Source organism: Aotus nancymaae, unplaced genomic scaffold (assembly GCF_030222135.1).
Source record: "Aotus nancymaae isolate 86718 unplaced genomic scaffold, 86718_ANA_hifiasm-v0.15.2.pri h1tg000040l, whole genome shotgun sequence".
Lineage (NCBI taxonomy): Eukaryota > Metazoa > Chordata > Mammalia > Primates > Aotidae > Aotus > Aotus nancymaae.
The window spans coordinates 40,738,975-40,755,464 of NW_026988454.1; the positions used below are offsets into that span (position 1 = coordinate 40,738,975).

At 35.7% G+C, this 16,490-nt stretch overlaps 1 protein-coding gene across 1 annotated transcript in view; it reads right to left on the reverse strand.

The window, feature by feature from the left end:
• Positions 1-1,367: 1,367 nt before the first annotated feature.
• The window catches only part of CENPW (centromere protein W), a 369,844-nt gene continuing 354,721 nt past the window's right edge, over positions 1,368-16,490 (reverse strand). Inside the window, exon 7 of the mRNA XM_064360717.1 lies at positions 1,368-2,788. Coding sequence (XP_064216787.1) covers positions 2,762-2,788 — 27 coding nt within the window. The 3' untranslated portion in view covers positions 1,368-2,761. The remainder of the gene's footprint in view (positions 2,789-16,490) is intronic.

Consider the following 16,490-nt stretch of genomic DNA (forward strand, 5'->3'; position numbering starts at 1 on the left):
AGTGAGGAAATGTAGAGGCCCGGGCTGTCTGCACCACATCTGTGCTGTGAGAAACAGGGGGTTTCAATTTCCAGCCTCTGAATATCACAAGCCTAACCTTTACCTGCCTGTCCTCACCCTAGTACACAACAAGTATAAGAATAAAATTAGACATTTCAGAATAGTGGACTAGCAAGGTCAAGGGTAGACATTCCTGCAAGACATTAAGACCTTCAGAAAAAGGTAACCAATACAGGCAGAGCTTTATTATTCAGCTATGGTCATACAGTGTTCTACGTTTAGTTATGGGGGGGTGAGAAAGGGTTGGAAGGTGGGTGTACAGAAACTATTTCAGTTATTGTTTTGGTACATATGGAGGCAGAAATATCAAGTTATTTATAAATAAACAGGTTACTCAGCACTGTATTTGCAAATATAACCAGTTTCTTATCATCCATAGTTTATTCTTATATTTACTTTATTAATCACTCAATCACACTCCTGGAATATAAAATAGAAGCAATGAAAGTGACATTGGAAGGGACATAAACAGAGGAAGCGTTTTACTGTGTGGTTCTGGAGCTAGTGAACTCTTATCTCAGAAAATAGAAACCCAATAATTTTAATCATAAATATAAAAACATCATTAATGAAAGCAATTATAGACTAAACACTTATCCTATGCTGTGAGCTGCCTTTTGCACTTTGCGTAAAGTAGCTTGTCAATCCTTATAACATATCTGTGAGCTATTATTATTATTGTCATTCCAATGTGATGAGAAAATTGAGACAGTTTCTTCATATTTCATATAATTTTTCTATGCTGACCCACAAAGTAGCTGAATATTCCCAATGTGTTCATGGCATTCAAAAACAGCAAGTGCTATCGTCCATTTACAATGAAGGAAACGTGTCACTAGTGGTGCTTGCGATACCCTTGGGTTTCTCTGAGATTTTGTAGATGTAAGTTTTCAATTTACTGAGCCATGTTAACTCAGAAATCTTTTAACTGAAAATAATAATAAAGAAGGACAAAAGAAACTTTAGAAATACTCCATAAATTGCTGCAGAAATTGGTGCAGAACCAGGCTATGGGTAGGACAATTACTAATGAGGTATGGTTTAAGGAGTAATGGAAGTTGCTTATACCAAACAACATTTACCTCCAGCTCTGGCTTTGCAATTAGACAAAGCTAGAATCAAACAGCAATTTTATTACAGCTGTTGCAACTCTCTTTGAGCTGAAGTTTCTTACTTCATCTAGAAGTTGCTGTGAGGCAATGAATGCCAATACTTTGAATGTAACCAGTCTTCAACACATTTTGTTTCCTTTGTTTCTTTTTTCTCCCTTGTCTTCCCTCCTATGATTTAAAGTGAGGGTTTAAAAGGAGGAATTTTCATATGATGAGTGATAGAAACATACGAAAGTATTAGAACCCACCCTTGGGAGACTCACTATTTAATGTTATACTTTGTGACCTAGAAAAGGCTATGAGCTTTTAAACATTTTCCAGTCATTTAGGTATTTATTCAGGCTAACAATGGAAACAACAAATCAGGAATCTATACAAATAATTAGCTTGTACAAAAGTGGCACTACATTTTACATTGTATTAGGAAAGAAATTGCAATATGATAATATTGGTCAATGGTATTTATTATCTCTTGGTCTTTTCCTGTTTCTCACCAGGTTCCTATAAAGTTCCTGATAGTTGAAGAAATTCAGGAGATCTTAGAAACTGACTTTCATTTATAACCTGCTGATTCACCTAGATCAGGTTACTGGGAAGAAATCCAAGTCAGACCTCCTGACCTACTCGAAACAGCATGAAGTATGCCCTGCCACTAAATCCTGATTCCTGTGTACCTCACCCTGTCACTAAATATGATTTAAAGAAACCTTTAGAAAGTCAGGTAAAAGGATTTAGTGCTTTACATGTAGGTTACAGCTGCTGGACTGGCTTTTATAGTAACGTAAGTAAGTAATTTATTAAATGGCTCAGTCATTAGATATACCAGTCTTTTAAAACATTCTTGTGAGGGAGGCTACTCTGGGGAGTGAGAAGATTAGCATTTCTCAGCAGCAAGTATTTTTGACAAGATTAATGAGGCACAGGGCAGAGGGATCTGTTTCCCCCTTTGTGTCTGCTCTCCTGGTTTCCTTGCCCTTTATTTGGTTGTCTTTTCCTCTGTGGCACCTGCTGTCACTGACATGGATGAGATGCCAAAACAGCATTCCTTTACTTCAACACTCCTCACACCTTCTTCTTCCCCCTTCTTTGTTCCCAGGAGTTATTCCTTTCTCCTGATCTGGGATTGGCAAGGACATTACTTTAGTTTTCTATAAAAAATGCCTGACAGGCATTTTCACATTAGAAGAAATAACAAAATTAGGAACAAGACCAGTGATTCATTTTATGTAAGGAAACCAGTTATATAGGAGATTATTTTAAAACTACATATCTGTTTTAATACATCTTGTGTGTTCTTTCAACCCATCACCATTTTTATGGTACCCATTTTGTCTGTTAACAGGATATAATTTGCTTCATGTACTGATCATTTGATAGAATGTGTATGATCGCATTTTTTTCTCATGTTCTCAGGAACAAGAGACAGACACTGCCCTGCTGTTGTGAGCTTACGTTCCTTCAGAAAGATTTATATCATGCAATCTAATAACAAGTATACTTTCCTTTAACAAAGTCTCCAACTTCACTTCTGTTTGTTCTTCTTCCAGCTCAATTTCCCCTTGTTGTCTTCTGATAAATTGCCATCCTTCTTATCCACAAAAGTCTCCCAAGTATATCTGTTTGACAAAACACATTTTTCACGTCTTATAAAAGCTAATATAACAGAATCACCCATTTGTGTCTTTAGCATCTGCCAACAAATTTTTATGATGATCCCAAGCCCTAGTTATTTTTAGGTCGAAAGTAGTGGCTGAGGTATTTAAAAGCTTAAGAGATGGTAATATCTGTGGCTACCCAGTGGGCATCCCTGGGTTGGATGAGGGCCTGGGAGTCTGGAAAGTTGAGAGATCAGCAAAAGGTACACAAAATACTGGATTTCAGGAGTCAATGAAAATGCTTTATGTTTATTCTGGTAATTTTCTAATTTTGTAATTTGAAGTTTAAATTGTGGTACTTACTTTATCATTCTTGATTTGGCTGTATGACTTAAAATAAGCAATTATGTATCAATAAGAACCATGAATTCCAAGAAATTAGTCAATTGAATTGCACTAATCGTCCAAAGGAGCCCCAGTTTAATTTCTTATTTATTGGGCTCAGCTATGAAGGTCAGTAGAACATCTGCACATGAGGTCCTTCTGGGGGTGTTCAGTGAGTGCTTGGCTAAAACAATAAATGGGATTTCAAAATGTTCAGAAAAAAAGATTGCTTACATAATACCCAAGGATAGAAAGAAAAATTGGCAGGAAATAAAAATGACATTTTCTAACTTTTAATTGTGAATAAGGCCAAGATGCAAAAAATGGGAAAGATTCAAAAGTCACAGTTTTGTCAGTACAACGTAGATTTTAAAAGCCAGCACTAAAATGAAGTTTTGTAGTTAAATCATGTATCCTCTGAGAACTTATTTCTTCATCTGTAAATTGTGAAAAATAGTAATAATCATTTTATAAGCCTATTGTAAAGATTGAATGAAATAATGCATCTAAAGCTCTTGAAATAATGATCAATAATTGCTAAATAATTAACTATCGTAATGCACTTAAAAGGCACCGATAACTCTCTCAAGGAATATTTTATGTGAATAAAGATAAGAAACACAGGGAGGGTAAACAATCACAGACAAATGGAAGCGTAGGAGTAGAATGGTGTTGGTAAGGGGTACAAGAATCAAGAAAACAGAGGAACAGATTGGTTGATCGGGGTAGGAGCATCTGGTGTTCAAGAATATTGTGAGATCACCTACATCCTCAATTTTTATGTCACTTTCTCTCCTCTGTGAAATAAGGTCACTCTTAAGCTAGAAAAGGAAAAATTAACATTTTTAAAAAGAAATGGAAATTCAAGACGGGTTAGATGATTGGAAAAGAGCCTAGTTGATTATGTTAATAAAATGTCTGGGTCCACCGAAACTTCTTATTGAAAATTTTATAATACTGTATGTGTGCCCCATTCTTCTAACATAACTTGTTTTACGCACAGCAGTGTCTTACACACGTATTACCTGAAATGCCTTTTCTTAATTTTTCATGTGAGAAAACGCTATTTTTTAGACATAAATTTCCCAGCATCCCTACGCAGATCAAATCACTCCAGGCCGCCTCCAGCCTCTGCGAGCCTCTGTTTCACATTTGTTAGAATGCATTGCAATAAGATTGTATGTCTCTCAGTCTCCCTGTCCCAATTGTGATCTCTCAAGAATACAGACTGTAGATCATTTTTATTTTCTGAGATTCTACCAGAGTGTGGCCCATGTACACATTCAATTAATTCGACTGGATTTAATTTGAAGGAGAGAAATGGTTGCAGGAGGTTAGGACTCTTGACGAGAAAAGAATTTAGGGAATAGGAGAAATAATAACTACATTCAATAATTGACAGGTATTTCATGAAAGAAAAAGTAACTTTGGAGGACAGAACTATGAATAGTGGATCAAAGTTAAAAAGGAAATAACTTTTGGGCCAGTGTGAGGCTAGACTTCCTTTCAGAGGTGTTCTCAATTGGAAAGGACTGCCTTGTATGAGAGCGCCATTTCTGCTAGTTTGTATGATTACGTAGAAACTGAGTCATCTATTGGCAACATGGTGCAGCTGGTTCTTGCAGAAGATTAAGATTCGATTTGAAAATCTGTAAGGTTCCTTAAAATTCTAAGATTCTATGATTATCAATTAATGTCTTGGTTTAGAGATTCAGATATTGCAGTAAACATATTCATTCACAGAATCCAAGTTTATCTCAGTTGCTGTCTTTCCCTGGTAACAATCTCATCTACAAGTTTGAGAAACTTGTTTTTCACTGCAGGGCCTGCTTTTATTAATATTTCCCTCCTAATAACATTTCCCACACCACAGGTACATTCCATGGAGACTCAAAAACTTGGCATCTCTGAAATCTTATTGTGAAGTTTCTCCTGCTTTGCTTTGTAGTCCTAGCTTAACTGGAAAAAAAAAAAAAGCAGTATGTTTAGAAGACTATTAGTATAAACCTGAATAATCAGAAAGGGGCTCAGTTCTGTAGAAAACAATAATAATAATTAAAGTTGGCTTCTTTAGTGTCTGGAATTCCAACTGGGACAAGCTCAAAGGTTTGGTTTATCATCACAAAAGAGCCACAGAGCCCTCAAGAGCCCTTTCTGGGCTTCCAAAGAAAATCAACCAAGGCAGAAACTCCTTCTTCAAGTTTTTTTTAAATTAAAAACAAATAAAGGCAAACACAAACACATTCCAATACAGAAGCATATCTGAAGAGCCACAAATCCACAAGGTTTCAAGTCTCTGGCCAGTCAAACCCACTAGTGTAAAATGCTAGACATAATTTCAGCCAGCATGTGTCTACCCCATGCAACAATCAAAGATGATAATACTACTACAAAAAAAATCAACCAGGCTCTCTTCTACATTATGACTTACCTTTATTTATGTCCTCACAGTTTGTATTATATTTTCTCTCTCTCTAAAATTTTACAGCTTTTGTAGCTTCTTGTTTGATTTTTAAGTTCATGTGCAAATTCTATCTTCAGCTCTAAACTAATATCACATATGTTTTGTTTATCTGTATGGCGGCAAGACAATTTCATGATCTGACCACAGCTTACAAACTGATCAGTGGGGTCTGTCTCCATGCTTCCATGACTAATGAACATCTGGAATTGTCAGTTGTGCCTCTGTGAGGTTGAGCCGTGACTTGAACTAAAGATACAATGTGAGCAGTCATTTGAACTTCCCTGCCACTTGCAAGATAAATAAACAAGAAGGGTAAGGATAACCTACAGTATTAAGAAAATTTTCCATTCAATTAGCTTATATATCCCATCGTCTGATGTAATGCTATTAAAAATTTTAAGCATCTAGTAATATAAGACATTATTATAGTTAATTAATATATATGTGTATATTATATTCCAAGATCCCTTCTGTGATTATTTAAAAACCCTTTCAGAGTAAGGTTTAAAGTAAAAGTAGTAATATAACATAGTTAATTAATTTTCTTTTCCAAGTCATTAAGTATGTCTTTAAAAGAAGTGCTATCAGAATGCACTAGCCCAAGTCAATTAAGAATATTCATATGCCTCCACCTTAGGAGACAGTGTGACAGAGTTAATAATCATAATCATAATATCTGACATAGATGTAAAGATGTATTGTATATGCTATATTATGTACCCTTATAAGATACTAAGCTACCTAATTTACATGCAGGTAAATACTATTTTTAATCTCCATTTTATACATAAAGTCACTAAGGTAAGGTCTAGAGAAATTAAATAATTTGCCTAAGGATAATTGACAAGAACTGGCGGCTAGATTTCTAGGTACTATTTCCATATCCTAAACTTCCTAAATGATGATAGCAATGATTCAGCTTGAGCTGTGAATGGACTTCTATTAATGGCTGGACTTCAAGTGTATTTTTCAGCTGATGATACAGGCCTGATGGAAATATATTTGTACCCTCTGGAAAACAATTCATTTTCCATCTATTGCTGTAGTTGAGACACACTGGCGAGTAGTACTGGTGACTGGTTTTACCAAAGTCTTTCAACACGAGGTCCTGAATAAGTTGCTTGGAAAGGATTTCCCCTAGGAAGGAGCAGGCTAAGCCTGGTGAACTTGACACAGTTACTCATGTAAGTCACAGTAGGAGAGTAAACATGTGAGTCTTCCACGGAGGCTGTATTTGAACCCAAATGAAAGATATGAGCCCGAAATAATGCTGCTTTGGGTCATCTCAGAAGGAAACAAGAAGAGAGGGCACTTTTCCCAACTTGACATCTGCCAGGTGGATGCCAGTAAGAGGCCAGCAGGACACTGCAGCATATGCAAGAACAGACAGGAGCAGCCCTCTCATGGTAGAGGGAATCGAGCCTGTGCAATAATTCTCAGGCTTGGCATGCAGCACCACAGATTCAATGGGGATGGCATCATTAAATACATCCTATGGCCTCCAAGAAATACTTGAGGGGTGGGGCTTTGTGGGAAGTGAAGGTTCTACTCAAGTAGGTCAGAGGAAAGTTGGGAATCCTGTCTAAAAGGAGTTCAGGAAACACACTGGATAGTAATTGTTCAGGGGTGGCCATGGAAAGACTCTGGAGTTCAACTTTAAATAAAGCAAATTTAAGAAAATCAATCTGGAATAAAAAATAGAGTATGCAAATTATCTCAAAATAAAGGACATTCCTTTAAATTAGAAATTTGGCTCGTGAAAAACTTATTCCTTACATTTTCATTTTACTGGAGACTGGAGAACACATCATCACAGACTGCACAGGTCTGCAGAGAAGCATTTGGAAACAACAAATGTGATGGCAGCTCTGTTGGACCATCTTTAAGGTTCAAAACTCATTATTTCCAATGCCAAGGGATTATCAGACCTTGAGAGAATGACCCATGTTAGCTTTAATACACAAAAACCGAGGCAGATATCAAAATGCCAACTTATTCTTTCAAAATAAGAAATATGTAAAAGAATTGGAGTATCCATGTTGGCAGGAATCTTATATTTTCTCCCTGTAGCCCAACTACTTGGAAGTGTACCAATCACATTGTTTTCTGCCATATGATTTTTTCCCCTAATATTTAGGAAAAGATTACAATTTATAAAAATTCTTGGTTCTTTACTTTGTAATAACACTTTTAGTCTGTATAACAAACATAAGGAAAATGAGGCGCAACAATATTAAATTCCCCACATTCATGCATTGAGGATTTGGCAAAGGCAGGATTCACAATAAGACACTTGGTTCCTCAGCCCATGCTTTTAACTCAATATTACACTGCCTTAAATTGAGATAGTTTAAGTTTCAGAAAACCTAAGTCTTACATTCATGTTTTATGTTTTAGCGTAGAGGTAGAGCAAGTCCAGAGCTAATTAATTCAGGGGATGATGGTGTCATCAAGGCAACAGGCTCTCTCTCTCTCTCTCTCTCTCTCTCTCTCTTCTGTCTTTCTCTCTGTGTCTGTCTCCGTCTCTCTCTCTTCTGTCTTTCTCTCTGTGTCTGTCTCTGTCTCTCTCTCTCTGCCTGATACTCAGCTAGCTCCCCTTGTGGGGTCACTGTAGCCCTCTAAAGTATCATACAGAAGACAAAGACTTTAAGAAGTAAAAGGTGTACGTTCTTTTCTACCAAACGTAGGGTTTAAGAATCTTACCTGAGATCCACCAGCAGCCTTTACATCTCACAGGTTAAACTATTTCTGGCCTAGACAAGTTTCTGGCACAGAAAATGGGAATCAGTGATCAGTGTACACAAATCAGGATTCACCCCCGCTTGGAGGCTGCATCCAGCCTCTAAGAAGCCTATGGCCATAAGAAAAAGAATAGATGCCTGAGTAAATTTGGGGCACTATTAATAATGTAATCAAACAAAAGGAACTAAACCAGGAAGCTAAATAGTAATCAGACATAGTTTTACTGAATTTCCAGAAGCAACTTTTGTTACAGGGATAGGAAAGGTTTAATGGCAGTATAACTTTCTTGCACACCTTTATTATACACATTTGCTTGGTGAGCATGGATATGAGCAAGCGGAATTAGACAAGACTATTGTTTAATGGCTTCACAATAAAGATGGTATTGGCATTGTGATCTAAAACCCACTGATTACAACCGCCCATATTTATTTGCACCCTAGCAATATCTCTGCTATTAGAAACTGAAATATTCCAGGTTGCATGGCCAATTTCCCTTTCCTTGGATTACCTTTGGATAGATCTTGCCAACACATACATTTAACATTCATCTCTTTTCTGTATGTCTAGAAGTGACAAATTCCTCTTTCTGAGAGGCTCAGTCTTTGACAAGATACATGAGCATATTCAAATGGGTTACCAGGGACTCATTTCAGCTGACACACCTCACATACATTCAGTTGATTTTATAGTTTAACTCAGATGTATTCCTAAAAATTTAATTCCAAACTCTTGGAGATCTTTTAATTAAATCCCAAAGTTTTATAGTAGTAGAAAATAAGGAACTATTGTAGACACTTACAGGGAGTATTATAGCTATGATTATGGCAGACAAATTGATAAGATGGGTGAGAAAAGAAACAGAAAAGTCAGGTAGAAGTCTCCTACAATTCAGACTATAAGCTGATGAGAGCTGTGACGGTTAATATTGATTGTCAACTTGATTGGATTGAAGGATGCAAAGTATTGTTCCTCGGCATGCCTGTGAGGGTGTTGCCAAAGGAGATTAACATTTGAGTCAGTGGACTGGGAAAGGCAGACCCACCCTCAGTCAGGATGGGCATAATCTAATCAGCTGCCAGCATGACCAGAATAAAAGCAGAAGAACATGGAAAGACTAGACTGGTTTAGTCTTCTGGCCTACATCTTTATTCAGTGCTGGATGCTTCCTGCCCTCAAACATCAAACTCCAGGTTCTTCAGCTTTGGGACTCAGACTGGCTTCCTTGCTCCTCAGCTTTCAGATGGCCATTGTGGAACCTCACCTTGTGGTCATGTGAGTCAATACTCCTTAATAAACTCCCTCTTATATATATCTCTCTCTATCCTATTAGTTCTGTCCCTCTAGAGAACCCTGACTAATATAAGAGTCTTGAATATGGAGGCAGTAGTAGTAATAAAGAGAACAAGTAAACACAAGGAAACATGGAAACTTTAAAGGCAGAAGATAGTTATGTGTTAAAGATAAATTTGCAGTAAAGATAGTAGTCACTGGTGCTCTTTTTTTAGGACCCAAGTACCAGAGTGGAAAATAGGCAAGCACATATGTACCTTCCAAGTATCCAACTTAGTATAAAACTGACTAATAATCTATATGGATATACTGACGTCCTGGAAGTTCTGTAATATCAGGCATCCTCTAAGCCTGTAGGAGTATTACTATAGGTTTCTGGAATGAATACATGTATTCCAGGACAATCAGCAATATCCAAGTCTAAGCGAGGCCTGTGGAGAACAGAAATTTCTTTTTTTGCTAAACCAAACTATAGATTTCAGAATATTGTTTTGCATTTAATGGTTACAAAGTTCAAAAGTTAAACTGCAAAAATGAAAAATCACTACTTATTTTAGAGTTATTATAGCAGCTGGATGTTACAAAAGAACCAAAGAATGATGCTGAATACTTGCATAACCCAAACACTGAATATGATTCTAAATATGATCTCTTAGTTTCTATTTCTTTTATGATGAAGCTTAATTTGCTTTTCAATTTGTCACAGTTTTGTCAAGATCCTTTAACAGGGAGGAGAGGTTCTATTCTGATGTGCTTTGTATCAAATGCCTAGTGATCTGACCCATTGTATGAAAATTAAACAAATGCTGACAATCGTGGAGAAATTTTATTTCTTTTAAAATATATTTTTCTTTCACATAAAAGTTCTGAAGCTATAAAACAAAAACCCTGTAATAACTAGCATTTATTGACCACCTACATTATATCAGATTATATAAAATGTCAAACTCTCACAACTGTAACATTATGAGGTACAATTAACATCTCCTTATAGTGTGCCAGGTACAATGCTTGCCCAAATTCACTCAGTTACTCAATGACAAAGTCAGACCTATTTAATTCCAAAGCCCGTGTCCTTTCTACTCTACCATGTTAAACTAAAATGGTACCTTTTAAAAAATATAAAGCGACACAATAGTCTGAGTAGACTAGCAAAAGACATACTATTTAAAAAGATGATATTCTCACAAAATCACATGCAAACAATGTCTCATATCTCTTACATTTATTTTGCTCTTCTGCTAGCCAACACTACAATCCTTCAGATAAAAAGATTTGGCTGCATTACAGAGTACACACTGGAAGTCAAGCAACACCAAGGCACCATTAAGGCCATTATTCTTGTGGATTTCTTTTCCTCCCACAGGGACAGGCATATCAATTTTTCTATATGTTTTGAAGAGCTTAGCCACATGATTTTAATTATTTCTCCCAGGTGGCTCTTAGAACTTGCATGGTGGCCCTATATGTCATCCAACCAAGGACAGGTCCCAATGTGGCCTGATGAATGAGTGGGAGACCAAAATCAGAGATTTGAAATTCTCTTCCCTGAGGAGCAATAGTTTTACCAAATATTGCTTGGGGATCATTGGGAATCCAAATATTGGAAAACAATGTAACTTAAGGTTTTGAGCTAGACCACAATTTGAGATCATCTAATATTTTTTAGCTATTTTTACAAATGTTCTGGTTTGGGTAAAACCTAAACTATGTTTTTCTAAGTATCTGTCCCTTCAAGTTTTAAATATTTATATATTTTAATGGAAATGTAATCCTCTTGATATTAATTTATTTACAGTTAACTCATCAAAGTGTATTCAAAAACATATTTCCCAATTGGCTTTATAATAATTTTGATCAACTGTAGAATTTTGGCTTTATAATAATTTTGATCAACTGTAGAATGAGTACAAATACACACACACACACACACACACACACACACACACACACACATTCTCTTGCCAGGAAACAAAACAAAAGGAAAATACAACACACCAAAAAGTTCAGGTTAGGTTCAAATCTCAAAAGCCACAGGTTCCAGTGAATTATAAACTTGGAGATGGTTCCTTTCATCCAAGAATGTGTCCCACATGTCACTGAGTGGTGCAACCACATCAACCGTGAGTTTAACCTAGTTCTCTCGTAGTTTTTAATTGACTTCAACCCCTAAATTTTCAAAATGTAGACTGAATTGAACTTTTCTAAAATATTACAATTAAAAGGCCTTTTTCATCTGACTACTGGTATGGAAGACAATGTCAATCATCTTTCCTTGCGATAAAAAAATTTCTTTCTCTTCTTTATCATATCCAGGTGCAGTGAGTGATGCCATGGAATGACAGTCTCTTATTTTTTCTAACATATCTTCCTATCAGTATATATCAAGAATCTTTAATTATTTTATATATATAACTCATCAAATATCTATATAGCCCTTTCTGTTAGTGAAGTGTTATTTTAACAAACATTAATACACACACACACACACACACACACATATATATACATATATATATATATATATATATATGGAGAGAGAGAGAGAGAGTCAACTATGCAACTATGCCCTAGTCTTCTGTCAGGCAAGTTAATTCACTGAATAATGTAAAAGTGATAATACAAAATATAATAAGTAAGATTGAAGATTTATTACACTCATATTGCTGTATCCCTATCCATGACTACAACATTCTTAATCAATCTGATACACTTCCTGTGGCTCTCATGCATGATCATTGAATTTTTTTTCAGCTGAGTGTTCCAGAAAGCTTCCATCAAACTGCTAGAAATGGTAATGCATATATAACCTACATTATATCTTTGCACCATATGAAATTATTCTACCTGAGTGATATTCAACTCTTGTGTGTATTGCTGGAGCACAGTCATAAGATGCATATGAGATTATTTGTACTCCCTGGACTTCACCAACTCATGCCTCTGCAATCCTTCTTAGTGCATGTTTCCTTAATGTTGTTGTCAATGCCTACCAGTGTTTTCTTCGGCTGTTTCTATTTCTCATTCTTAAATTAGGAGAAGCAGAAATGTAAACAATAACCTACCCAATAAAGTGAAAGTTGAAGTCTGTATCTTTCCTCAAATAGTGAAAATTATAGGTAAATATGGTGCATTGAAAAGACTAAGGCATGAGGAGGCAGAAGATAAGGATCACTTACCCCTATTTCTTCACCTGATACCAGCTGTTTGACCTTGGTTTAGCTACTCATTCATTTATACATCTATTCTGAAGCAATCACTATGTCTCAGGCACTCTTCAAAGGTATGGTTGACTCATCTGATAAATGAGGAGAATACATTTCTTTTCAGCTTAAGATGTAGGTAGGATTAAGACCATTAGTTCTGATTCTTTGTCTTTTGGGGTTGGTGAGGGATTAATGTTTTGCACTGTTATAGAACCAGTAAATTAAATCAACTAGGTAATTAGTTTCCATTTTACTCTTAGGTATATTTTCTAGAAATTACCCAAGAAAGCATTTTGACCACTGTAACATCAAGTTTCTACTTTTTTTCTTTCTTCTTTCAACTTCCTCTTCTCCCATTTCGATTCATTTCTCTTCTCTTGCCATAATATTGACCACATTTCTGAAACATTAAGTCCTCTCCAATTTTTTTCTCATTTTTCCCTTGCCTGTATTTTCTAAATTATTCATCATCTTTATTCTTTGAATTATCAAATTCTATCAGCTAGTTAGTTTTGTATTGGATTATATTACACCTTTCAGACTGCTGATTATCTGGAGAAAGCAAACAAAGAAATTATATGTAGCCCACAAGGCAAATGTCAATAAATTAATAGCTAAAAAAATAAAAATACCCTATAACATCTTGTCAAACACAATATCAAATATTAGTTATAGAAATTCCATAATTAATGAAATATGACATTTTAGAATATGTGAGATATAATAAAAAAGTGGTTAAGTGCTTTCTTAAATATGAAAAAAATAAAATGAATTAAAACATTTAGTAAAATAAAATAAAAAAGTAATAGGAACTGTAGATTTAAAAAATTTGAAGGAGAAAGCAAACTGAGAAACAGTAACTAATTTTTACTAAAGAATATATCATCATCTCCTCAGTCTTCTTCATTTCTACTCATTATACTACATGGTACAAAAAATTCAAAGGGATGTAACTTGCTATATACAGTTCTCAAAATGGGAAACGATATATATACAAAAGGATTAAAACTTTGAAATATATGCAGTTAGTTTTACTCTCTTAATTTTATAATTTAACTCATCTCTGCTTATCTGTTTATTATCTATTAAATGTTTTCAGCGACAGAAATATTCATTTTCTCTAATATGTACTGTTTATTTCTTATTTTTATTTAACACATATGCCAAAGAAATTAAGACCATACAAAACAGCAACACTCTGTTCCCGTTATTTTTTTTACTGGGTCTGTTCTCATGAGCTCTTAATCTCTTCTAGCAGCCATGTCCTGTCTTTAATGGTCAGGTTAGAATTCAGAACCAGGTTAGAATTCAGGATTCTGGGCAATAGCTGGATATACACACTCTCCCAACTCCAGCAGGTTCAGTTAGAAGAACTCATAACCTGTTGTCCGGTCAATTCTACAATTGTCCTCTATGGAAAGAGGAGTGCCTGGGTCAGAAAAAAAAGTATTAAAAAAACTGCATTTTATATTTTGAATTAAAAAAATATAAATCACCAGAAAGAGGATAGATAATAGAAGCAGATTTTCTAAATTTAGTTATGAGGCTACCTTTTATTTAATTCTCTTCTCTAGCTACATTAATTAGAACAATTTTAATTGATGTTTATAATAGCAAATAACTTCTACCACAAATTGCAAATCTAAGAAAGTACAAAAGTAATCACATATATTTCAAATTTCTAATCCTTTCTGCATATTTGCCATTTCCAATCTTGAAAACTACAAGTTATGCCCCTTCGTATTCTCAGTACCAAGACAGAAATAAAAAGAGCAGAAATGAAGCCAACCGAGAAAACTGACAGGTTAAGTGTCCGGCACATGGGTTAATACTGGAGTCCCAGAAAGGCCAAAATACAAAACCCATCAATAACTTCAGACCCTAGGTAGCCATGGAGAAAGATGTGGGAGCATCTACTTCCCTCTTGCAATCTTTAAAGTGGCATTTTTATAGTTTTTTGTTTATTTATTTGTTTGTTTGTTTTATTGACACAATGGTTGTTAGGACAAGGATTAAAAGATATTGGAAGAAGCAGCAAGGAAAGAAGGATCGACATGTTCAGAAGTTGATGGAAATGTCAGTGGTCACACCAAGGAGCGTCTAGCTGGTAGACAAAGAGAAGTGGTTGTTTTGTTGCGTGCCTCCCAACCAAAACATTTTGGAATAACCTGAGGCTTTATCCTAACCTTGTTAGAGTCAAGTAATTTCTGACACTAAATCTAAGTAAAGTCCAACCTGGGAGTCAGAGCTTAGTTGGTTATTAGAGATTAGAGCTAAGACAGAAAAAAAATAAAGAGAGAAGCTAATGGAAATGGGAAAATATGTAGGAGTTATGAAAGTATTTGCAAATACAAAATCAGTTATGTGAGGATATTTATTAAAAACTTTTGGCCCAATAAATTCTGCTTACTAGGCTTGGGGCATCGTCTGGCACTACAATATCCAAAAAAATATATAATGTCAATTAACAAATGGGATTATTGATTGACATTATTATTCAAAAATAGGAAACGGCCAAGTGTGGTGGCTCAAGCCTGTAATCCCAGCACTCTGGGAGGCAGAGGCAGGCAGATCATTTGAGGCCAGAAGTTTGAGACCAGCCTGGCCAACATAGTGAAACCCATATATACTAAAAATACAAAAAATTAGCCCCGTGTGGTGGCACATGCCTGTAATCTCAGCTACTCGGGAGGCTGGGGCACGAGAATTGCTTGAACCCAGGAAAAGGAGTTTGCAGTGAGCCTTGATGGTGCCACTGCACTCTAGCCTGGGCAGTAGAGCAAAATTCTGTCTCAAAAATAAAACAAAACAAAAAAAAGGAAATTATTTTTCCTTAACTTTGCAATTTTATTATGTACAATTAGATACAAAAGAATGTAGGCTGGTGGGATGCACTGGCTCATGCCTGTAATCCCAGCACTTTGAGAGGCCAAGGTGGGCAGACCACCTGAGGTCAGGAGTTCGAGACCAGCCTGACCAACATGGAGAAACCCTGTCTCTACCAAAAATACAAAAAATTAGCTGGGCATGGTGGTGCATGCCTGTAATCCCAGATAATCAGGAGGCTGAGGCAGGAGAATCCTTGAACCTGGGAAGTGGAGGTTGCGGTGAGCCAAGATCACGCCACTGCACTCCTGGGCAACAAGAGCAAAACTCCATCTCAAGAAAAAAAAATGTAGGCAACATGAGAGTTACCAAGTAGTGTATAAAACAATGACTTGTGAACACACTCCACATAAGACGTAGAAAATTCCAATACCGTTAAGTATACTAATATGAACCTTCACTATTAAATCTCCTGACTTTCCCCAAACTAGCATAACTAACCAAGATTCTGAATATATTTCTCTATTTTGGTATTTTACTGTTTTGTCACATGTATAGACTAATGAAGCCTTTGTTTTGAACTTTATAAAAATTATACATTGTATGTAGTTTTTCAGAAGTTGATGTTCATTCACATTATATTTTTAAGTTTATCCTTATTATTAAGAGTAGCTGCAATCTACTTTTACTATTGCATAATATACCATTGTGTGACTAGTTCACAACTTATTTCTCTATTTTCTTTATGAACATTGGGTTAATTTCAGTTTTTTTCATATTATTAAAAGGACTGTGGAGATGAATGGAA